The following is a 24,672-nucleotide window of genomic DNA, read 5'->3' on the forward strand; positions in this document are numbered from 1 at the left end:
CAGTGACTATAGACAATAACTTATATTTATACAGAACAGTAGTGAATCCCTCCATTCACTTATTCATCAGTAACTACAGACAATAACTTAAATATATACAGAACAGTAGTGAATCCCTCCATTCACTTATTCATCAGTAACTACAGACAATAACTTAAATATATACAGAACAGTAGTGAATCCCTATATTCAATTATTCAACAGTGACTATAGACAATAACTTAAATATATACATAACAGTAGGGAATCCCTCCATTTACTTATTCAACAGCAACTATAGACAATAACTTAAATATATACAGAACAGTAGTGAATCCCTCCATTCACTCATTCAACGGTAACTACAGAAAATAACTTAAATATATACAAAACAGTAGTGAATCCCTCCATTCACTTATTCAACAGTGACTATAGACAATAACTTAAATATAGACAGAACAGTAGTGAATCCCACATTCACTTATTCAACAGTGACTATAGACAATAACTTACATTTATACAGAACAGTAGTGAATCCCTCCATTCACTTATTCATCAGTAACTACAGACAATAACTTAAATATATACAGAACAGTAGTGAATCCCACATTCACTTATTCAACAGTGACTATAGACAATAACTTACATTTATACAGAACAGTAGTGAATCCCTCCATTCACTTATTCATCAGTAACTACAGACAATAACTTAAATATATACAGAACAGTAGTGAATCCCTCCATTCACTTATTCATCAGTAACTACAGACAATAACTTAAATATATACAGAACAGTAGTGAATCCCTATATTCAATTATTCAACAGTTACTATAGACAATAACTTAAATATATACATAACAGTAGGGAATCCCTCCATTTACTTATTCAACAGCAACTATAGACAATAACTTAAATATATACAGAACAGTAGTGAATCCCTCCATTCACTCATTCAACGGTAACTATAGACAATAACTTAAATATATACAGAACAGTAGTGAATCCCTCCATTTACTTATTCAACAGCAACTATAGACAATAACTTAAATATATACAGAACAGTAGTGAATCCCTCCATTCACTAATTCAAAAGTAACTATAGACAATAACTTAAATATATACAGGACAGTAATGAATCCCTCCATTCACTTATTCAACAGTAACTATAGACAATAAAGGAAAACATTAACAGAACTATTGACAAAATTAAAGTGTTCAGTGTCCATGCCTCTGGGAGGGGGGTAGAGGGGCACTAGCCCAGTGTCCATGCCTCTGGGAGGGGGGTAGAGGGGCACTAGCCCAGTGTCCATGCCTCTGGGAGGGGGGTAGAGGGGCACTAGCCCAGCGTCCATGCCTCTGGGAGGGGGGTAGAGGGGCACTAGCCCAGTGTCCATGCCTCTGGGAGGGGGTTAGAGGGGCACTAGCCCAGTGTCCATGCCTCTGGGAGGGGGGTAGAGGGGCACTATCCCAGTGTCCATGCCTCTGGGAGGGGGGTAGAGGGGCACTAGCCCAGCGTCCATGCCTCTGGGAGGGGGGTAGAGGGGCACTAGCCCAGCGTCCATGCCTCTGGGAGGGGGGTAGAGGGGCACTAACCCAGCGTCCATGCCTCTGGGAGGGGGGTAGAGGGGCACTAACCCAGTGTCCATGCGTCTGGGAGGGGGGTAGAGGGGCACTAACCAAGTGTCCATGCCTCTGGGAGGGGGTAGAGGGGCATTTACATTTTTTTTATGTCTTCCAACCACTGCTCCTTGGGAACAGCCTCTACAGAGGGGCAGTACACTGTCCCTTTGTACTGACTGTGTCCAGTCTGGGCTGTCCTGAACTGCCCGCATTTTTTACATGTATTGTGGGGTACATGGCGGGTTATTTTTCGGACTGGAGCAGGAGGTGCAGGGAAGATACCTCCCAGGGCCTGTGGAGCAGCGACGAAGACAGGCACCTGTGAGGTCACCGGAGCCAGCACCAACAGACGAGGGGCCGAGGGTGGAGCAGGGAAGAGCTGACGCTGGGCATGTGTCTTTATAGCCACCGGTGTCACATCTGTGGATGGGACCTTTCTTTTCAACCGTGCCTGGCCCACGGTGCTGCAGGGCAGTTGGTACTGGAGAGCCGGGCATGGGTGGGGGAGCGCAGATGGAAGGCGCACATTAGCAGGGGGGAGCGGGTCGGCTGCTGCAGACAAGCGACTGGGCAAGTTCAGCCCCTGCATAACCACAGCGTTGTCCTGTTTCTTCACCCTCTTGTTGTGCCACTGCACAAGGGTGGTGTGGCTTACATCTACTAGCTGCAGTGTGGTCTGCTGCATGACTGTCCCATTTGCCAAAATGCGCTGCCTGATTTTCCTGTAGTCATCCAGGATTAAATTCCATCTGGACACTGCGCCAGTCCCCTTCTTCTTGGGAGAGCGATGGATGGCACAGAGCCTGACAAAGACCAGTTCAATCAGGCGGCAGCAATCAGGCCATTGGGCAAGCGGGGCAGTGGTGGTGAGTGCGTGCCTCTTCATGCTCTCCACCCCTGGAATGAACTCCTGCCTCTTCTTTGGAGACCTGAACCTCCCTGTGTCAAGCCTGCTCTGGTGTCTGGCAGCAAAGGTAACCCTCTGCTGGTCGTAGTCCAGCAGGTTCTGCCACAGAGCAACAATGTTGCTTACCTTCTGTTGGGGGATTTTTGTGACCTTGTGACCTCAAGAGAGGAGTCAGCTAGGACGGGGGCAGATGAGGAGAGGAAGATTGTTTATCCCCACACTCAGTGGGGAAAGAGTGAGCTGGGAGAGTCACTTTCCCCCTCCCTTAGAATGTTCTTTCCAGAGAGGAAGTCAGGTCAGGATGACCTGATGGGGAAATGTTGTTCGTTGGAACCACGAGTTGGGTAAGAATAGCCACGTGAGGGTTGATATCTGTTTATCTTGAACCAACTGTGTGGGGGTCTGGTGATGGGAAACAGATGTGTGTGTGACGCAGTAAGACTGTATAAAAGTTCTTGTCTATTGAATCAGATCGGACTTCTCTGGCTAGAGAAGCTCTGCGTGTGATTCCAAAATACCTGGCAAATAAACGACGCCTTTGCAATCAATCTCCTGACTCCAAGCCTGTTAATTCTTGCTTCACTAAGAACCACTTTCGAGGCTCCAACAATTGGTGACCCCGACGTGATTCGCTACATCTACATTTAAGAAGGTAGGCACTGTAAAGAACCTAATGAATGCATAGATACAAATCTTGAACTAAGAGGAAGTGAAAAGGCTTTGGAGAAGGGGAGTGGTTGCAAATGTGTTAATTGCTAGGATGTATGTCTCCCTGAATGTAAGAAAAGATTGAATGTATAAATGTTTCTTGCTAAAAGCTTTCTACTGTCGTACTATTAAGCTCAGGCAAGGGGGTCTCCGGCGGCCCCTCTTTATAACCTGTTAAGTTTAGGTACAAACTTGCTATGGACCTCAGTTAAAACAAATCTGGGTAACAAGAGGACATAACTTTGATAGGACTTTTGAATCAAGCACCAGTAAAATTCAAAAGTCTGGGGAAACCGTAATTTAACCAACAAATGGTTAAAGCGTGTGTAATCAGAGTAATATGGTTGCGCTTCAAAACAAGGCTGTTGAAAAAGATCAGGTTAGCCGACGGTGCCAGCGATTCGGGGGGTGCCTGCGTGTCTAACGTTTTTCAACAGACCTCAAACAAATTATTATTGTAATATCCGTCCTGGCTAAAAAGTTGCACTATTAACAACAAGTGACAGCAAAGTATAGCTGCAGCTATTACTTCAGTCGAAAGTGAGTCAGGACTAGCTATCCGAAAAGATTCATCTTAAGACGCGCTGAAAAAACTTGGGTTAGACGGATATCCGTAGATAATGTGTATAATGTATGAAAAGACGTATGTTTTTATGGCATTCCGTGAGATGGCAGTCTTGAGGAGTTCTGAAAGTTCCCAAAACAGCTGTGGTCAATAAGGCTGTTGAGGGAGCGAGAGGAACCAAAAAAGACTAAAATCTCCGTTAAAATGCTAAAAAACATATGGAAGATGGAGTCAGGAAAAAACGAAGTGATAAATCTATAGGCTGTTTTTGATATTGACATATAAAACCCTCAAAAATCAGTGAGACGAGTCTGAAAAAGTGAGAGATTGCGGCTGTTGCGCAATTGTTTCAGACTCGCTTCAAGAAGGCGAGTTGTAAGGGAGGGGGTGAGCAGGTTTGTAAAAAACAAGGGCGTTGCCCTGAGCAATGTGTGAATATCGTAAATCGGCAATAGAAGGAGAAATAAGAACTGTTGAGATGAATAATGATGCAAGGAAGCCAGTAAACTGACTTAAGTTATTTGGAGATAACTAAAGTACTGGACCTGGTAGAATTGTGGACTATTAATGGGCGTGTGCGGCTGAGAATATGTGGGCTCACTAATTTTCAGTCGAGTTAAGAAAAACGGCCTAATTACCCGTATAAGACTAACAGACAAGCCTAAACTAAGAACATGGCTGATCACGCACCAAAAAAAAAAAAATGGTAAAGAACGATAAAATTAAGATAATGAAAAATACAACAGAAAAAGATCAAATGTGGTGAAAGTGTCTTACATGCTGTTCTCTGAACATTACAGACGCTGATCCGGGCATTTTGGATCCCGGTTGCATGAAAAAACTCTCCTCAGGGAGGAGTAGCGAAAATAAACTGTTGCCATGTATGAAAATAAAAAAGGAGGAAGAATGAGTGTGTCTCCATTACTGTCGGCTGAATGTTTGCCTCGTTCAACAAACAACTCATTTACATTTATATGTACATCTACATTCACATAGGCTAATGACTATACTAGGAAGAATGTAAGCAAATGGCATATGTATAAAAACCTGGCCAGTAACACCCATATCTTTAAGTCTAGATCTGCCTGTCCCAGTCCAAAACATCATGAGAGACCAAACGAGCCCGAAAAGGGAGGGAACGGGAGCCATCCTACCGTCTGACCAGACCAGCCTAGCTGCTCCTCTGCGCGTGACCGCACAGGAAGTGCTCAGCCTCAAATTCCCTCTTCTCCGAGAACGCCTCCTCGGGATGAACAAGAAGTGGGCCAAACGCACGGCCACGATGACAACAAACTGGCCGGAGCACGGGACATTTGACCTAAGCCTCTGCGACGACATGAGAGTCTTGATCATTAACCATCGGCATTCTGGATCGGTCGGGGAAAAACTCAAAAAACGCGCCGAGGAAACTGAGGTTCTGAAGCTGTACGAGGAACAAGGACAGAACTATCGTGATACGGCTAAGGCTTGCTTGCTCGCGGCCAAAACCGATCACGAAACTTTGGGGAGGGCGTCCCCTCCCCCATACGCTAAAGAGAAGAGCGGCTCTGCCCCACCCAGAAAGACTGTGTATACGGGTGAGGCAGAGAACCCAAGATATTCATCATCCATTATAGCCCCGCTCCAGAAAGCAATGGGAGCTGAATATGTCCCAGAGAAGGGGGCGTATAGCCACGGTAAAGGACTGCTAGACAGAAAGGAGGGGGCCGCTCCAGAGGAAATCGAACCAACGGGGGCGTATCAGCACATTAAAGAACTGTTGAGAGAATCTGAAAAAAGGGGCTGCTCCTACCACCAGAAAGAGAGGGAAATGGACAACCACCAGGGGGAGCCAAAACCCCTGGTTCCAGAGCAACTCGCGAGGGGGGTAATTCCAATAACCTCCCTAGTAAGCTGCGCTCAGTCCACTGAACAACTCCTTCACGAACTACGGACTCAGCTGCCAATAGGAGAGGACCAGACGGATCTCTACTTAATCGGAAAGAAGGCTTTTAAAGCAATCGTGTCTGAGGCCAGGAAAGAAGCAAGACAGGACGTGGCTGGTCGACCAAGGTCTCTGTCTGAGGCGGTCGTGAGTGGAGTCGCAGCCCCGGATCGAACCAATGAGGAACAAGCTGCATGTTGCCAAACCCCAGACTTGGCCTCTCTCAGCCTCCAGCCCCAATCTGAAACTGCAGAAATCATGGCCCAAAAACCAGTTGGCCCCATCCCAAACCCTGTAATAAATCAGGGAAGGCCTGTCCGGAGTAGAAATCCTCCGTTATACTATCAAGCGCCTATCCTGGTTAGGGGAACTCAGATGTATTATGTGCCCTGGACAACAATGGACATGACTGGTTTAATTACTCGGCTCCCCAATCCATATGAGGGAGCGAGTAGGTGGATTAAGGCGTTCGAGCAAGAGACACTAGGCCATAACATAGCCATTGGAGACATCAAAATGATCCTGGGGCGCACCCTCGGAGCTGGAGGTTTGAGTGACGTCATGCATTCTCGACATCTGGTCGAAATCCTAGAAACTAATGCGGAAGACGGAGACCTTTTCAATCTAATCCGCACAGAAGTCTGGGAGAGACTGAGAGTCCTCTTTCCGGATCGGGTGAGACTGGAGATGCTCACAGGAGAAAAAATAGGGCCTGCAGAGCCACCAATGGCATTCATTCACAAAACTTTGGGGAAATGGAGAGCGGAACTAGGAAAAAACCCAGAAGATGAGACTCTGCAACAAGCCATGTTTCGACAAGGGGTCGTCCGAGGCCTGACAGAGACTATTCAGGAGCGGTTGGCAGAGGTAGTGGGTCTCTATTCCATGCCCTTTGCCCAGTTCTGCGAGCAACTCACACACGCTGTGGAGAGAGAAAGAAAATACGACGAAAAAAGACTGCAGAGTGATCGAGAGGATATGAGGAAATTGAACAAGCTCCAACTCAAGAGTGGCCTGCAAGCAGTACTAATGGCGCCCCTTAGTGGCAACGACAAAGACCGACAGTGGGGAAAGAAACCAGACTGGTTGGCATTGGAAGCACCTCCCCATAACAAGGGTCCCAGCCAAGGATACGAGCGCCAATGGGAGGCAGGGAACCGAAAGCAGTATCCAGGGAATGCCGACAAAAAGAAAGGACGACTGTGCTGGGGGTGTGGCCAACAAGGACATTACAAAATGGACTGCCCCAATCCCCGGCAGAAAGAAGGGGGCTACGAGCGCCCCCAACCGGCGATAAAGCAATACTGAAGGGACCTAGAGAATCCAACGGGAAAACATCAACTACCAGTCACATCAAAAATGACTGAAGCTGAACCCCTTTTACAGGTCCTAGTTGGGGGAAGACCTGTAGAGATGATGATCGACACCGGGGCGGCATATTCATGCATTTCCGCAAGGGAGGCGTCCCACCTCCCCCGGTCAGGCGAACTAATAAAAACCGTTGGATTCTCAGGACTGACACAATTGCTCCCAATGACCACCCCCACTGAAATAAAAATCGATAAAAAGACTTTGCTGTTGCCTTTAGTGGTGTCAGAAAAAACACCCCTCAATTTACTTGGAAGAGATGTACTCTGTCAGCTAAATTGTATTCTCTCATGCACGACCCAGCATGGGGTAATGATTGACAGACCTGTGCCACAGATGATGCAACAGCTAAGCAATGAAGCAACGGTGTTTTGGCTGGGGGGCATCAGAACTGCTCTTGAGTCCATGACATCTGGCTGGACTCAGGAACTGGAGTCCCTGATACCATATGCCCATCCCCCAACCTTGGACTATCATTGCACTTTGCAATATTTCCCCACAGTCGACTGTGAGAGGAATGACAAATGGCTGAAGCAACAGCCCCGGACAGTGCCAATAATAATGAGGGACATCTTCATCGGTCCCGAGGGGGCAGCAGTGGCGGTAGAGGAGACGCCCTATGTGGCAAGTCAACACACAATCAAAGACTCTCTGCCTCATGTCACGCTACTGATAAATCCAGGCCACAGGGCCCGAGATCTGGGGCCTATGGTGGCAGAAGCTTCAAAACTAAAGTGGCTACCGACAGACAGACCGCAGGTCTGGCAAACAGAGGGGGAAAAATACTTCAAACTCAGGGCAAAGGCTGAAGGCCTCTCTGTCCCCCAGGTTGTCAGGCTGCCAGAGACAAGACCCAAAGAAATGACTGTGGAAGAGAGATGGACCCAAATGCTCTCAAGAGTGCCTCCTGAGTTATGGTCGGCACACGAAACAGACGTGGGGTTGATCAAGTCAGCACAGCCCGTTCAAGTCACTCTAAAGCCGGGGTGCAGACCTCCAAGGGTACGCCAGTACCCTTTGAAAAAAGAGACAGAGGCGGGCATTGAGCCCATCATCAAAGGACTGCTGTTGGCCGGTGTGCTGATACACAGTCGGTCCCCTGCCAACACTCCTATTTGCCCAGTGCGGAAAGCAGATAGATCAAAGTACAGACTGGTGCATGACCTACGAGCCCTGAATGACGTTGTGCAAGAATTGGAGGCGGTGGTTCCAAACCCACACACCCTGTTGACCAATGTGCCAGCAACATCAAAGTACTACACAGTAGTCGATCTGACATCGGCATTCTTTTCAGTCCCTCTGGCAGAAGAATCGAGGGACCTGTTTGCCTTCACATACAAAGGACAAAAATCGACTTACACCAGAGTCCCCCAGGGCTACATTCACTCCCCGCATTGGTTCAACCAGGCCCTAAAAAGGGATCTGGCAGATATCGGTGAGCAAATAACATCCACGCTGATTATGTATGTAGACGACCTGGCATTGTGCTCAAACTCATTGGAAGAATGCCATCGGGACTCAATGACACTGCTAACAGCACTGGCGAAGAAAGGGCACAAGGCCTCACAGGAAAAGCTACAGTACTGTCAGCCAAAAGTACAGTACCTGTCTCGGACGCTGGGAGCAGGCACCAAGGGGATCTCACCATGCCATCTGTTGGGAATATCACAAGCCCCAAAGCCGCAGTCAGTGGGGGATTTGATGACGTTCCTTGGCCTGACTGGGTACAGTGCCGAGTGGGTGAACGAGTACACAGCAGTAGTGGCTCCGCTACGAGCCATGATGAAGGAAGCAGGAGTCACCTCGCTACAGGCCAAGGTAAAATGGACGGAAGAGGGGGAGAGAGCATTCACCCAAATCAAGCTGAGTTTACAACAGGCACCAGCGCTGGCCCTCCCAGACTACGAGAAACCTTTCTTCCTGTATGTATCCAACCGCACACACCACGCCACAGCTATGTTGACACAGGCCACGGAAGAGGGGCATAGGCAACCGATCGCTTACTACTCCTGTGGACTGACACCGGTTGAGGCAGCTTTGCCACCTTGCTACCAAGGTTTAGCTGCAATACACCACATGTATGAGAAAGCATCCACACTTACCATGGGCTATCCAATTACAATTTACACACATCACAAAATTGCAAATCTTGTTGAACGAGGTAAATTTCTACTGACGGAGGCACGAATTAGAAGCTACGTTACGATGTTGCGATACCCAGATGTTAGCATTAAGACCTGCACCACTGTAAATCCGGCCAACACTATTCCTCTGCCAGAGGAGGGCACTCCACACGATTGTGAGACTGAAACATCAGAGTATGTGAAGTTGAGGGCTGATTTGGCCTCTGGGCCATTGGGAATGCCTGATTTAACCTTATTTGTGGATGGATCTTGTTTCAGAGAACCTGATGGGTTAAAGGCCGGGTATGCAGTGGTGGCAATGACAGGAAAGGAGGGGTTCGCTACACAAAAGGCTGAGGTATTTCAACAACCATGCTCGGCCCAAAAAGCGGAACTAGTGGCCCTAACCGAGGCCTGCCGGTTGGCCAAGGACAAAACGGTAAACATTTACACAGACTCGTCGTATGCGCATGGGGTATGTCATCTTTTTGGTTCGATTTGGAAAGCTAGGGGGTTCAGAAAAACAGATGGATCCCCTATACAACATCACGGCCAGGTAGTGTCCGCCATGTTATTACCGCCATGATGTTGCCAAAAAGAATTGCGATAATAAAGTGTAAAGCACACCAGAATGACCGCTCGGCAATAACCATGGGAAACACTAAGGCAGACGAGGCAGCCAAGCAGGCGGCACAAAAAGCAGGAGGTACAGCAGGGGTGTTGACAGTAGTGCAGATAACACCAGAACTGTTTGACAAAGACATGGCAGAGCTCCAGGCTGCTGCCAGCCAAACTGAACAGGAATTGTGGATACAAAGAGGTGGAGTCAAAGGGCCAGATAGAGTGTGGAGAAATCATGAGGGATTGATCATGGTGACATATGACTCGTTACCTTCTGTCATTTCAGAGGCACATGGGGTAGACCACTGTAAGCGGGGTGAGACCATCAACCGAATCCGAAAAATGGGATTGTGGTCCCCGAATCTAAAAGCGCAAGTAGTTTCGGTTTTAAACAAATGTGACATCTGTTTGAAAAATAACGCAAAAAGGGGGGTGGAGACAGCCACTGGGTTCACGCCAATGGCAGGTGGACCTTTTGAACACATCTGCGTCGATTTTGTTGATATGATTACTCCGGTTCATGGTAAACGGTACATGTTGGTATTAACTGATCGATTTAGTAGATGGATAGAGGCCACACCAGCTAAACACCAGAGCGCTGAGACAGTGATAAAGTTCCTGACCAGGGAAATCATTCCTAGGTTTGGGATTCCCTCAATAATCAGCTCTGATAACGGCAAGGCATTTGTGGACAAAACGGTAAAAGGATTTTACCACAGGCTGGGGATTCAGCAGAGACTGGGGTGCGTGTATCACCCACAGTCGCAGGGGATAGTGGAAAGGGCAAACGGTACCCTCAAGGCCAAGCTGGCCAAGATTTGTGCTGCAACAAAGCTTAACTGGGTCGATGCCCTTCCCATAGCACTAATGAAGTACCGTAGTCAGGAGCATAGGATAACTAAACTTACCCCCCATCAGATACTGATGGGCCGCGACATGCCAGTACCGGAGTACAGGCATCAGAACGAGTCCAGAACAAAGCCTGACGGGTTGAGCTCAGATGTTCATGCCTTTGTGAAACAGGTCTCTAAGATCCACCAGGCCATACACCAGCAGGAGGAGACAAGAGAGGGGCTGCTGCGGCAGGAGCGGGCCCCGGACGTCATCAAAGTCCAACCTGGTGACCGGGTCTTCATTAAAACCTACCGCAGGAAGTGGAACACACCTAGGCGGGACGGCCCATATACAGTAACCCAAGCAACGGCAACGGCAGTACAGGTTGAGGGATCAACCACGTGGTTTCATTTGAATCACTGCGTGAAAGAACCCCAGCCCGGGCCAACCACGGCATTGAATGACCAGTCAACACTGTCAAGCCAAAGTAAAAATTTTCCAAATAATAACAAAAAGTCTTCTGTTGTGTGTGATCCTGAGCATAGGACAGAGTGTGGTGTTGGGGAACCCCCGGCCGGAGGTTCCCCAAGAGGGGGAGACAGTCGGGCTGGACCACAAACCAGATCCAAGGGGGGTGCCAGAGGGGGAACACCAGGAGGGGGCGCTGACGGAGGCAAGCAAACCATTGGCGGCCCCGCCAGTGAACCAGTCGGAACCACCAGGAGGGCAGCCGCCAAGAGGCGGGCAGCTGAGCGAGCAGGGGGCAAGCCTGTCAAACCCCATGGATCCAACAACCCCCTACCCGAGCAAGCCGCTCAGTGAGGGAGAGGTAGGTGGGTTGGCGCAAGATGGTTTAGGAACAGGGGAGGGCAAAGCAGAGTTCGATGCAGTATGTATGGCCCAGGTACTCGCCCAGGCAATGCCAGCAATCAAGGTACTAGAGAGCTTTGAGATCAACATCAGGGGTGTCCCAACTCACATTTACATTAGGGTAAAGAATGACTGGGCGGTTACCACAAGGAAGAAGTGTGGAATGAATGAGAATGATAGACCTGTCAGAGGACAGGTAGATTGTGTGGAGGGTGCATGCTCAGTGTGGGGATCCCCGTGGCAACTAGGAACAGGAGAAGCAAAGAGAACACCTCCAGAGAATATGTTTGAGATAATAGGTAGGGATCTTAGACCCCTCGACCAGCTGACCATGGAAAGTGACTATCCCCACAAGAGGCACCGGCAAATACCAGAGGGCCAGGAGAATACTTACAACCTGATATTGTGTGCAGTGAATGCGTTGAGCACAGCTTTGCCTAACCAGGAAGGGACACAGTTGTGTCCGTTAACAATGATTTGGTTGCCAGATATGAAACAACTTGAAATTGTGGCGGAGAACAGAGAGTGGAGGCTGCAGATGCGGAATGTAACTGATGAAAGATGTTTGATAACAGGGTCCAGCCAAAGGATTGTCAGAAGGGTTAGCTGTTGGAACACCAGGTGCCACGCTCAGCTGAGCCAACCAGCAGGGCTGCTCATTGAGGGAAGTCAGAATCCTGAGTGGGCAGAATCACTTGAACTAAGTCAAGGAGTGGTAACCACGCCTACGTGCCGTATAAGAACAAGGGGAGGGGAGGTTGAGCTAGAGGAGGAAAGTAGAACCCAGAGGTACAGGTTGAGGGAGTTTAAGGCCCCCACGGAGGAGACAATGACTAACTGGGCACAAAGGGCCATGGGGGATTGTGCCTTACAGATTTGGATGAATGCGGCCCCTCGGTATGTGCCGGTGATAATGCACTGGCGGTTGATGATCACGGTCAAGGTAGAGGAGGATGACACCTGGTGGGAGATATATTTTGTTGACCACCCAGCATACCGTCTAGCAGCAATATCCGAGTCAGGGACATGCCATCTTCGCAATTTCATCAGTTTCCGTCTCCCCATGTCTGTAACATGTGTCCAGAGCAGGTGTGCCCCGGTGCGCCAAGGAGGAGCGTGGATCGATAGGAATGCGCTCCCCCATGGACGAACTAATCTGGAAGGCTCAAAAATCTACAAGACCACAGAAATGAAGGAGAGACCAGCTAATAGGTATGAGATAGATAGACTGTTTGGGGGGAGCCCGGCCCCAGTACAACTTCCATGGAAAGAACAGACTGTCCGGTTTAATATGGAGAATTGCATCACTGCCGTCCTGGTATTGCTGTTACCCTACCAAAGAGAGAACGAGGTCTGTGAGGTCAGAGGGTCCTTTACCCAGACTAGAGGTACAACATTTTTATCAATACAAACGGCTTCAGGGTTATGGAAGTGGGCAGCGGAGGTGCAATCTCAGTTTTGCGTACTGCGACCCGAGACAGGGCAGGTACATATGACAGTAAGGATAGGATGTTTTGAGCACGAATGCATGGTTGATCGAGAATACATGCCATGGATGACCGAAGGTCTAGCCCGGTTTTACTGGCCTGTCCCCCTCCAGGAGGGGGTGGGGAAGGTAGATAGGAATGATGGGTGTGATCTGGAGCTACCACCGCACAGAGAGGCAGTCGAAAGAGGCAAGCGACAGGTGAATCCCAACGCACCACCACCACCACCACCAGTCCAACGATTACTGCTGTCAACTAAAGTACCTTTTCTCACCCCAGGGGAGGCGCGATTCACATACCCGTTGACAGTAAAGGCAGGAAAGGATAGCATCTGTGGGTTGTCCAGAACAGGAACAAGGGACACCCTGCGGGTGTGGGGTGAGTCAGAATGCAGGATCACCATCACCAGGACAGTAAATGGTTGGGAGGTGGCAGTTCGGTTTGAACCTCAGTGGACGCGGGACCAGGGAGTTGAGTATGAGATACAGGTGCTGATCCCGCAACAGATCAGGCAGGCAGCCCCGGTCCCGGCGCTGGGTCCTCTGGATTGGGGAACGGGAGCAGGGCCAGGGACGAGACCACACACCAGGGGGCTGTTGAAGGAGGCGCTGCACAACCACTGGTATTTATGGACAGAATTCACAGCACAGGCTAATGGGTTAACCGATTGTTATGTGTGCTCCAAACCTAGACCAGAGGAGCTGTATGTTGTCGTCGTCGTCGTCATCTGCCGCTTGTCCGGGGATCGGGTCGCGGGGGCAGCGACCTAAGCAGGGAGGCCCAGACTTCCCTCCCCCCGGCCACTTCCGCCAGCTCTTCCTGGGGGACCCCAAGGCGTTCCCAGGCCAGCTGAGAGACATAGTCCCTCCAGCGTGTCCTGGGTCTTCCCCGGGGCCTCTTCCCAGTGGGACGTGCCCGGAACACCTCACCAGGGAGGCGTCCAGGAGGCATCCTAATCAGACATCTGGAGCTGTATGTTACGTCCACACATTTAGGTTGGGAGGAATGCGAGGAGAAAACCAACAGGTGGTTGAGTGTGCCTAAGAACATGGTGGGAGACAACATCCCTGCCTGCGAAGCCGCGTGCCTGGCCTACTTGGGGTCGCGTGAGTACACATCAGTGATGGTTAGAGAGGACATTCGAATCAATTGTCAATATCTTGACGGCATGCTGCCTTTGTTGAAGGAAGAAATAGCGGTACCAACAGGAGTCTCACTGGTGTTACAGAAGTCGTTTGAGTGCTACGAGAAGCAGGGCAGTGTGGAGGTAGGGAGGGTACCGGAGGAGGACTGTAGTTACATATGGGACGTAGGTGGAGTCTGTACTAAGTTAATTGATGGAAAGGCCAGACAGATAAAAGGAGTAAGAGAGAGGCGTCCGGGGCCCCCTGCGTGCCCCTACCATTATCAGAATCAGGTGGTAGCAGATGTTTTCTGGCTGTGTGACTATGCTAAGGGTTTAAGGTCAACTTTGCCCGTTGGGTGGGCAGGAAGGTGTGCGAGGGTACATGCTGTCACCCAGGTTATCCATTTCAAACTAAATCAAACCACAGAAAACCTCGAGGAGGCTCCCCGCAAGAGGCGGGCTTTCAAGTCTGATGTAAAGATCGATGCCATAGGTCAGCCAAGGGGGGTGCCCAATGATTTTAAAGCAAGAAATGAGGTGGCGTCAGGGTTTGAGTCCATCTTACCCTGGATAACGGTAAATAAGAACACTGAATGGATTAATTACCTGTACTATAACCAGCAGCGCTTCATTAACTACACAGACGAGGCTCTCACCGCCCTGGGCCAGCAGCTGTCGGCAACATCAGCAATGACCTGGCAGAATCGACAGGTATTGGACTGGCTGCTGGCGGAGCGGGGGGGGGTTTGCACTCTGATTGGTCAGGTATGTTGCACATTCATACCGAACAACACTGCCCCTACAGGAAGATTTGCACAAGCTATGACGGACTTAAAGGCACTGAGGCAGGAGGTGAAGGATAATGCTGGACACAAAACTGAATGGTTTGAGATGATGAGAGAGAGCTTGGGGGATTGGGGATTTAGCTGGGTAAGAATAGGGATAGCAGTGCTGCTGACCTTATTGGCCATTGTATTGATTCTCTGCTGTTGCATACCCATCTTCCGGTCTCGTGTCAAAACCCACTATGCCTTCCCCATTGTAGCTAAGATGAAGGAGTTGGAAGACTCACATGCTTTTTCTCTGTTTAAGAACAAGCCTTCTGCCCCGGCCTTGTACCCTGCCCCGGCAGGGAGTAAGGGAGGGCAGGAGAAGGAGGGTCAAAGTGGCTGAGTGATGTTCCTAACCAGGCCACACCGGGCGATGACAAATCAACCGAGCCGCTTCGAGGCCGTGGAACATCGCCCAATGAGTATACCAAGCACATAATTTTGTTTGTTTTATGAGTTTAATTTTTGTTTTATTATGTATAATTGAGTGATGTATATGTGACTCAGTGATTTGTGCATTAATCAGTGTAGGTTTGTGGAGGACTGCCCTCCCAAACCCATTTCTGTTAAATCATCCATGGTTTCTCCCCCTTTTAAAGAACGTGGCCTAGCAAGCCAGGGGGAGTTTTACTCCAGGATCTGATGACACAGAGGAACAAAGGCAATTCTGAACAGATATTTGAGAACTGCATATGTTGTTGTAAACTTTATGTGTGGACTTGATGTTTGATCATATACCATCGTGTTTTTGTGAAACTGTGTTTGAGGTTCAGGGGGTACTTATCTAGCCAAAGGAAGGTTATATACTCACACATATTGCAGGCTTACAACCATATGAGTAGACTGAGCCAAGGTTTCCTTCAGACTGGGGACCTTGTTTACACAACATGAATCTGGACAGTTTCATTACAGACATACACTAGCTTACTTTCCTACTATATACTCACCTACTAGTAAAAATTTAAGGAAATTGGTTATGAGAGGGTTTGTTTTTTTCAGTGTTTAAATGTTTTACGGGCTACACAAAAAGATAGATATTGGGGGAGTAGTGTGGGCATGGAGCCCACAAAGGGGGGTCTGTTGGGGGATTTTTGTGACCTTGTGACCTCAAGAGAGGAGTCAGCTAGGACGGGGGCAGATGAGGAGAGGAAGATTGTTTATCCCCACACTCAGTGGGGAAAGAGTGAGCTGGGAGAGTCACTTTCCCCCTCCCTTAGAATGTTCTTTCCAGAGAGGAAGTCAGGTCAGGATGACCTGATGGGGAAATGTTGTTCGTTGGAACCACGAGTTGGGTAAGAATAGCCACGTGAGGGTTGATATCTGTTTATCTTGAACCAACTGTGTGGGGGTCTGGTGATGGGAAACAGATGTGTGTGTGACGCAGTAAGACTGTATAAAAGTTCTTGTCTATTGAATCAGATCGGACTTCTCTGGCTAGAGAAGCTCTGCGTGTGATTCCAAAATACCTGGCAAATAAACGACGCCTTTGCAATCAATCTCCTGACTCCAAGCCTGTTAATTCTTGCTTCACTAAGAACCACTTTCGAGGCTCCAACACTACGCACAGAGAACACATGAAAAGACAAAAAGATGTGCAAGTGTGAACATTCTTGGCAGGGCACAGAGGTAATGTAGCAAGTCAATAAATGTTATTGACCTGCTGGTTGGTGAGGGCCAGAGAGGATTGGTTCCTCAGCTCCACCAAACACTCTGCCAAGCTGTCAACTCTGTCTAAGCCCGGCATGCCAGAGTCATCCACAGCCTGAAAATAAACAAAAATGAGCATAACAGTGGAAGGTCAGTGAATTGGGACAAAACGCATATACATTGATTTTCTTAAGATACCAGGGAGGGAGCAGCCAGGGAGGCAGCAGGCAAGGAGGGAGCAGTCAGGGTTGGAGCAGGCAGGGAGGGAGCAGTCAGGGTTGGAGCAGGCAGGGTGTTAGTAGCCATGGAGGCAGAAGACAGGATGGGAGCAGCCATGGAGACATGAGGCAGGGTGGGAGCAGCCATGGAGACAGGAGGCAGGGTGGGAGCAGCCATGGAGGCAGGAGGCAGGGTGGGAGCAGCCATGGAGACAGGAGGCAGGGTGGGAGCAGCCATGGAGACAGGAGGCAGGGTGGGAGCAGCCATGGAGGCAGGAGGCAGGGTGGGAGCAGCCATGGAGGCAGGAAGCAGGGTGGGAGCAGTGAAGCTTGGGTCATCCAGGAGACTTGACACAGCAAGACTTGGTTCTTCCTCGAAGCCCTCATCTTCTTCTTCCTCGCCCTCGTGAACATCCTCCAGCATGCCCTCTGTCTCCTCTGAGTCGGGGTTCACGTTGAGAGACTGCCCAGTCTGACTCAGCAGGTAGTCAACACCAAGCAGCTCTCCTATAAAATAGTACAGACACTCACACACATTATTAGCTGTATTTGTAGCATTCTATATAGATACTGTTTAATATCAGAGTAGTCTTTCTGTATTATGTTATGAGCAAGCAAGTGTATGGTTTGCTTTGGTAATGGGCATAGTACAAATAAAGTTTAAGTTATAACACAGAAAACCCACAAACAGTATTATATATCCAGATATCAACTTGACATACCAGTGTATTTTGCAGGTGGCCTGAAGGTTGGCACAAATGCCCAGCCAAACACTTTCAGGCTGTTGGTGTTCACACAGTGGGCCACATCCCCGGAGTAGGTGAGGAGGGACGATGGCTTGCTGGTCACTGCTGCAGTCCCCCGATCCTGGTTCCACCTATTTAGGCCTTCCAGGAGGTACAGCTGGAAATTCAGTGCGTTTGCACTGGTTCCTGAAGAAAATATATAAATGATGTCGGCCAATTAAAAAAAGGTCTTGCTTTTCAATCTGAATAATGGTTTAATAAAACATTCCATCATTGAAAACATTACACATAAGAGAAACACCAACCTGGAATGAACCTGTTTAGGTGGCAATGGAATGACTCCAGGCATGTGGAACCTCTGGCACAGCGGTAGCTGGTCAGTACGACACCGCCCTTGGTGGTGGTTCCCACCTCAGTGTACAGCTGTACCCCTGGCACATCCTGGATACACTTGACGTGGTGTTTCTGCACACGCCAGATGTGCTCCATGCGCACCTGGTCCAGCAGTGGCACCCCCATGAGGTCTCTACCTCTGGCACCCCCCAGTTCCTGCAGCAGCCGGTCGATGAGGCTGATGGTGGTCTCTTCGCCGCGTGTCTTCCTGCAGCAGTAGAGGCCCAGCTCCATCTTGGAGATCTTGGTGTCCACCACACGATCAGTTATGGATGGCACACCTTCCTGCCTGAGCTGCGCTCTCTTTGCCTGCCGCAACAGAGTGAGGTCCCCTCCATCCCACTCAAAGATGCAGACAGACAGCGAGCCCATAAAGGTGGGGTAGAGTGGGTGAGCGTCGGTGGTGCAGCCGATAGCCATCCTCCTCATAAAGTGCCAGATGTCCAGCCGTATGTGGAGGTCTGGCCACTCTCCAAACCTGGTCTGCAGCTTGCTCGGCCCCTCACTTTTGCAGCAGCCACAGTCCACGTACAGCAGCACTGGGGGTGGAACAGCTGCCTGGCGGTACCGCTCCATCACACCAGACACCATGCGATCCAATCCCGGCCCCTCCTGCACCGTCAGGACACTGGTCAGGATCTATCCAACCTCGTTCCCAAGGGAGGTCACCCAGAGAGCTGTCCCCTTGCCATGGCCAGACAGCTTCTTTGTGATCTAGAATGTGACAAAAGTTAATGTTTATATGAGTATATATTACATACATGGTAATGTACACAGTAATGTACAATTACACAGTCAAATGATATATTACCTTTTTGGTTGAATCCATTTTTAAAATGGAGCCAAACGTGGATGTGATGCTGGCCTTGATGTGGTCCATGCGGGAGAGGATGTCCCTGCCATACACAGACAACAGCCAACGACTGGTGGGAATGTCGATGGGCTCAGGGGGCTCCTGGCAGACCACTGGGAAGAGACTGGGTCGATCCACAAAGTCAGCACACTCCCCGAGATAGTGTGCCAACCGGGTCAGCCATTCCTCCCCATGGTTCTCCTTGAGCTGCTTCACCAGTCGGGTTGGACTGTTGCCAAGGGTCCTTTCCCGAAGCATCCGAACGACACGAATGTCACAAGCATACCTGACAGGCCCATTGTTGAAGTGATTAGTTACATGTTTATTGGTGGGTAATGTCAGTTGTTATAGGCTTCACAATCACCATCTTTTCAAAAATGCATTACTCACTTGCAGGTCAGAATGAGCCGGAACAGATTCTGGTGAGGCAGGTCCAGCTGGTCCCTGACAGTCTGACTGGTCGACAGAGTGGTCAGGAAACACACAGAGCACCTGAGTGTCTCTGTCACCAGGATGTAATACCTGTCAATGTCAAGGACCTTCCGAGCCCTCCTGTGAATACCAGCACCCGTCAACTGCTTCCCACAAGCTGGGCAGAACACCCTCACCCTCCACAGGCGGTAGGGCATCCATACCATCAGCCGATGGGTGAAGAAGCGGTCGGGTGTTGGCGTCTGATGATAAATCAGAGCTGGAACAGGGGGCTCGTACCACAGCTTCAGATCTGGCCGCAGTTTGCCGGAGTGAAAGAGGGTGTTGGAAATCCACCTCTGATCTTGAACAGGGATTGACTTGCTCAGCTCACCCGGCAACCACACAGAAGCTGTAGCCCCAGTAGCAGCTGGATGGATTTCTCCTGCCCCGTCCTGTTTGGGAGACAACAGCATATAAGAATGTTTTTTTGCATTCAAAAAGGCTACTCTCAAGATGACTTGAAACATAACCAGACAAAAAGGAGACGCTGTACTCACAGAGGCTACTTCCAGGCTGGCGCTAACGGCAGGGCTGGAGGTCCTCACAGAGGACGGAGAAGGAGCAGGGCTGGAGGTCCTCACAGAGGACAGAGAAGGAGCAGGGCTGGGGGTCCTCACAGAGGATGGAGAAGGAGCAGGGAGGGGGGTCCTCACAGAGGATGGAGAAGGAGCAGGGCTGGGGGTCCTCACAGAGGATGGAGAAGGAGCAGGGCTGGGGGTCCTCAAAGAGGATGGAGGAGGAGCGGGGCTGGGGGTCCTCACAGAGGATGGAGGAGGAGCGGGGCTGGGGGTCTTCCTCACCACAATATTGGGCTTCACTGAGGCAGACTGTGACCCACCAAAGCGTGATTTAGTGAACTGCAAGGAGAAACAGAGTTAATTTTGTTATTCAGCACATACAAAATGATTTATACAAAACATGAATAACTAAGAAAACATTTACCATTGCCACACTCAGAGGGGGCCGCAGGAAAGAAGGCTGGGCTGCAGCACCAGTGGGCAAGTCTGAAGCCACAGACTGTGGTGCCTGAGGTGGCTGAGTGGCAGTCTGCTAAAACAACAGTATGTCATGTAATGTAACAGCAATAGCATTGTAAGAGACATGAGATGCAAGATAGTCAGATGTATGTTTTTTATACATCACCTTAACAGCATGGAATCCACAATTACAGACCATGGACCCTCCAAATAGGGCGGTCTGTCCACGGGCCTGCATGGGGCATTTCTCAATCTGAAACAATCAGAATAGTTATTCAGCCAGAGTCACTCAGTGTGCAGTCCATTGTCTGATATTATCTGCACCATTGTATTGACCATTTTTCATTAAGTGACCTGCAGTGTAATGACTGTAAGAAGTAATACGCACATACTTAGCAGTACTTTACCTTTTGATAGAGGTCATGCCATTTCCGCTGCCTTGGGGCAGGTCTATTGCCTCCTCCAGCAGGCCAAACCCCTGAGCCAGCAAATGCCCTCAGCCTCGCCATCCACTCTCCATCTCCCATGGATTTATGGCTCTTAGGCTGGGTGCTCATCTAAAATAACAGACACATATTAATAACCGTAGTTACAACTATGATTGGAAGTGCTCAACCAACTTGTGCATATTCATAAGTACAGTACCATAAGCGAACTAGACTGCTAACGGTTTTTGTTTAGTTTTTAACAGCTTACTGTATTTACAATGATTGACAGCTGTCATTCTTACCAAAGCTTCAGGTAGGATCATTATGAATTCCATTATTCATTGGAGGTAGACCCACTTTAAATGCTAAGTGGCTACAGTAAAGGACTAGTTAATATTTACACTAAAACCGTAGAATTTTAGACTAGGTATTGTAAGCAGACCCCGCAATGTCGACAAGTTAATACTGAATGTTGGTTACGTTATTGTACTGCACTGTCTGTACTGTACTGTAGCTCCCTACTGTAACTCCGCTTGTCAGACGTAACTAATAAACGTAGAGCTATAGCACGTTAACTAGTTAAATGATGAAGTAACCAATACAACTTACGTTATGACAACACTTACTTGAAGTATTGCGAATATATCCTGCCTGTTTCCTCTCACGATTACATTAGGAATTAGCGTTACTGTAGTAGTGATTGCTAATATTAGCTAAAGTGCCTAAAGTTTAACATGGCACTGGACAACAACATGTTAACGTGACTTTGCCTGAGGGATGTAATACAATCTATTCCTATTTAAGTAGAAAATACAATTAATGGTCACTTTGATGCTTTCTTGTACGTTTGTACTGACAGTAAAAAGTATGTGTATTACTGACAGCCAACGGACTCACAATGGATAGAAGCGCTGTGATTGGCTGTATCCATTCTCACTCAAAGACGTGATTGGCCTAAATCCAATCCACATTGGACAGTTAGGATCCTGATTGGATGGGGAGATTGGAGTTTAGGTAGCCGATCCTGCCCCAGGTAGCGCCAACGAGGCATGCTGCATGGCCGTGGCCCTCACCGCACCCAGGTCAGCAGGTGCTGTGGAAACGGTGCTAGAGCGCTTGCCAGGTATCGAGAGGGAAAAAGGCGCAGCCCGGTAGCTGTCTTTAGATCACCAGCTACAAACACCCTCTGCCGTGCGTCCATTCCATTTTGAAACAGATGTGACAATGTCCTACTTTTTCTAAAATACCTGCCCCGTGTGAGGCATGAACTCACGACCTTCAGATTATGAGACTGACGCGCTGCCTACTGCGCCAACGAGGCATGCTGCATGGCTGTGGCCCTCACCGCACCCAGGTCAGCAGGTGCTGTGGAAACGGTGCTAGAGGGCTTGCCAGGTATCGAGAGGGAAAAAGGCGCAGCCCGGTAGCTGTCTTTAGATCACCAGCTACAAACACCCTCTGCCGTGCGTCCATTCCATTTTGAAACAGATGTGACAATGTCCTACTTTTTCTAAAATACCTGCCCCGTGTGAGCCATGAACTCACGACTTTCAGATTATGAGACTGACGCGCTGCCTACTGCGCCAACGAGGCATGCTGCATGGCTGTGGCCCTCACCGCACCCAGGGCAGTAGGTGCTGTGGAAACGGTGCTAGAGGGCTTGCCAAGTATCGGCGAAAAAAAAAAAGCTTTGTCCGGTAGCTGGCTGAAGATCACCAGCTACAAACACCCTCTGCCGTGCGTCCATTCCATTTTGAAACAGATGTGACAATGTCCTACTTTTTCTAAAATACCTGCCCCGTGTGAGGCATGAACTCACGACCTTCAGATTATGAGACTGACGCGCTGCCTACTGCGCCAACGAGGCATGCTGCATGGCTGTGGCCCTCACCGCACCCACGTCAGCAGGTGCTGTGGAAACGGTGCTAGAGGGCTTGCCAGGTATCGAGAGGGAAAAAGGCGCAGCCCGGTAGCTGTCTTTAGATCACCAGCTACAAACACCCTCTGCCGTGCGTCCATTCCATTTTGAAACAGATGTGACAATGTCCTACTTTTTCTAAAATACCTGCCCCGTGTGAGGCTCGAACTCACGACCTTCAGATTATGAGACTGACGCGCTGCCTACTGCGCCAACGAGGCATGCTGCATGGCTGTGGCCCTCACCGCACGCAGGTCAGCAGGTGCTGTGGAAACGGTGCTAGAGGGCTTGCCAAGTATCGGCGAAAAAAAAAAGCATTTTCCGGTAGTTGGCTGAAGATCACAAGCTACAAACACCCTCTGCCGTGCGTCCATTCCATTTTGAAACAGATGTGACAATGTCCTACATTTTCTAAAATACCTGCCCCGTGTGAGGCTTGAACTCACGACCTTCAGATTATGAGACTGACGCGCTGCCTACTGCGCCAACGAGGCATGCTGCATGGCTGTGGCCCTCACCGCACCCAGGTCAGCAGGTGCTGTGGAAACGGTGCTAGAGGGCTTGCCAAGTATCGGCGAAAAAAAAAAGCATTGTCCGGTAGCTGTCTTTAGATCACAAGCTACAAACACCCTCTGCCGTGCGTCCATTCCATTTTGAAACAGGTGTGACAATGTCCTACTTTTTTTAAAATACCTGCCCCGTGTGAGGCTGCAACTCACGACCTTCAGATTATGAGACTGACACGCTGCCTACTGCGCCAAAGAGGCATGCTGCATGGCTGTGGCCCTCACCGCACCCAGGTCAGCAGGTGCTGTGGAAACGGTGCTAGAGGGCTTGCCAAGTATCGGCGAAAAAAAAAAAGCATTGTCCGGTAGCTGTCTTTAGATCACAAGCTACAAACACCCTCTGCCGTGCGTCCATTCCATTTTGAAACAGATGTGACAATGTCCTACTTTTTCTAAAATACCTGCCCCGTGTGAGGCTGCAACTCACGACCTTCAGATTATGAGACTGACACGCTGCCTACTGCGCCAACGAGGCATGCTGCATGGCTGTGGCCCTCACCGCACCCAGGTCAGCAGGTGCTGTGGAAACGGTGCTAGAGGGCTTGCCAAGTATCGGCGAAAAAAAAAAGCATTGTCCGGTAGCTGTCTTTAGATCACAAGCTACAAACACCCTCTGCCGTGCGTCCATTCCATTTTGAAACAGGTGTGACAATGTCCTACTTTTTTTAAAATACCTGCCCCGTGTGAGGCTGCAACTCACGACCTTCAGATTATGAGACTGACACGCTGCCTACTGCGCCAAAGAGGCATGCTGCATGGCTGTGGCCCTCACCGCACCCAGGTCAGCAGGTGCTGTGGAAACGGTGCTAGAGGGCTTGCCAGGTATCGAGAGGGAAAAAGGCGCAGCCCGGTAGCTGTCTTTAGATCACCAGCTACAAACACCCTCTGCCATGCGTCCATTCCATTTTGAAACAGATGTGACAATGTCCTACTTTTTCTAAAATACCTGCCCCGTGTGAGGCTCGAACTCACGACCTTCAGATTATGAGACTGACGCGCTGCCTACTGCGCCAACGAGGCATGCTGCATGGCTGTGGCCCTCACCGCACGCAGGTCAGCAGGTGCTGTGGAAACGGTGCTAGAGGGCTTGCCAAGTATCGGCGAAAAAAAAAAGCATTTTCCGGTAGTTGGCTGAAGATCACAAGCTACAAACACCCTCTGCCGTGCGTCCATTCCATTTTGAAACAGATGTGACAATGTCCTACATTTTCTAAAATACCTGCCCCGTGTGAGGCTGCAACTCACGACCTTCAGATTATGAGACTGACGCGCTGCCTACTGCGCCAACGAGGCATGCTGCATGGCTGTGGCCCTCACCGCACCCACGTCAGCAGGTGCTGTGGAAACGGTGCTAGAGGGCTTGCCAGGTATCGAGAGGGAAAAAGGCGCAGCCCGGTACCTGTCTTTAGATCACCAGCTACAAACACCCTCTGCCGTACGTCCATTCCATTTTGAAACAGATGTGACAATGTCCTACTTTTTCTAAAAT

General features: G+C 49.4%; 2 protein-coding genes and 6 non-coding genes across 8 annotated transcripts; 1 reads left to right on the forward strand and 7 right to left on the reverse strand.

The window, feature by feature from the left end:
• Nucleotides 1-1,642: 1,642 nt before the first annotated feature.
• On the reverse strand, nt 1,643-17,028 carry LOC124465007. The gene is made up of 2 exons (XM_047016964.1): nt 16,621-17,028; nt 1,643-2,633 (listed from the first exon to the last, which is right to left on the reverse strand). Exons 1-2 carry the CDS (start codon nt 16,747-16,749, stop codon nt 1,695-1,697), a joined length of 1,068 nt encoding a protein of 355 aa, XP_046872920.1. The 5' UTR covers nt 16,750-17,028; the 3' UTR covers nt 1,643-1,694.
• Nucleotides 8,433-11,127, forward strand: LOC124465008 (uncharacterized mitochondrial protein AtMg00860-like). The gene is made up of 2 exons (XM_047016965.1): nt 8,433-8,994; nt 10,840-11,127. Exons 1-2 carry the CDS (start codon nt 8,534-8,536, stop codon nt 11,006-11,008), a joined length of 630 nt encoding a protein of 209 aa, XP_046872921.1. The 5' UTR covers nt 8,433-8,533; the 3' UTR covers nt 11,009-11,127.
• Nucleotides 17,029-21,947: 4,919 nt separating the features above from the next.
• Nucleotides 21,948-22,020, reverse strand: trnam-cau. The gene has a single exon. It is a non-coding gene; the product is annotated as a tRNA-Met (tRNA).
• Nucleotides 22,021-22,493: 473 nt separating this feature from the next.
• Nucleotides 22,494-22,566, reverse strand: trnam-cau. Its single transcript has one exon. It is a non-coding gene; the product is annotated as a tRNA-Met (tRNA).
• A 199-nt stretch (nt 22,567-22,765) lies between these two features.
• trnam-cau lies at nt 22,766-22,838 on the reverse strand. The gene has a single exon. It is a non-coding gene; the product is annotated as a tRNA-Met (tRNA).
• Nucleotides 22,839-23,038: 200 nt separating this feature from the next.
• On the reverse strand, nt 23,039-23,111 carry trnam-cau. The gene has a single exon. It is a non-coding gene; the product is annotated as a tRNA-Met (tRNA).
• Nucleotides 23,112-24,130: 1,019 nt separating this feature from the next.
• On the reverse strand, nt 24,131-24,203 carry trnam-cau. The gene has a single exon. It is a non-coding gene; the product is annotated as a tRNA-Met (tRNA).
• A 200-nt stretch (nt 24,204-24,403) lies between these two features.
• trnam-cau lies at nt 24,404-24,476 on the reverse strand. The gene has a single exon. It is a non-coding gene; the product is annotated as a tRNA-Met (tRNA).
• Between the last annotated feature and the right edge of the window lie 196 nt (nt 24,477-24,672).

This window comes from Hypomesus transpacificus, unplaced genomic scaffold (genome assembly GCF_021917145.1).
Source record: "Hypomesus transpacificus isolate Combined female unplaced genomic scaffold, fHypTra1 scaffold_440, whole genome shotgun sequence".
Taxonomy (NCBI): Eukaryota; Metazoa; Chordata; class Actinopteri; order Osmeriformes; family Osmeridae; genus Hypomesus; species Hypomesus transpacificus.

Coding starts and splice junctions, on each gene's coding strand:
- LOC124465008 (XM_047016965.1), top strand. CDS start 8,534: ATGTATGTAGACGACCTGGCATTGTGCTCAAACTCATTGGAAGAATGC. Junction 8,995..10,839: donor TACGAGAAACCTTTCTTCCT/GTATGTATCCAA, acceptor TTTGTGAAACAG/GTCTCTAAGATCCACCAGGC.
- LOC124465007 (XM_047016964.1), bottom strand. CDS start 16,749: ATGCTCATTTTTGTTTATTTTCAGGCTGTGGATGACTCTGGCATGCCG. Junction 2,634..16,620: donor TGGCCCTCACCAACCAGCAG/GTCAATAACATT, acceptor CCCCAACAGAAG/GTAAGCAACATTGTTGCTCT.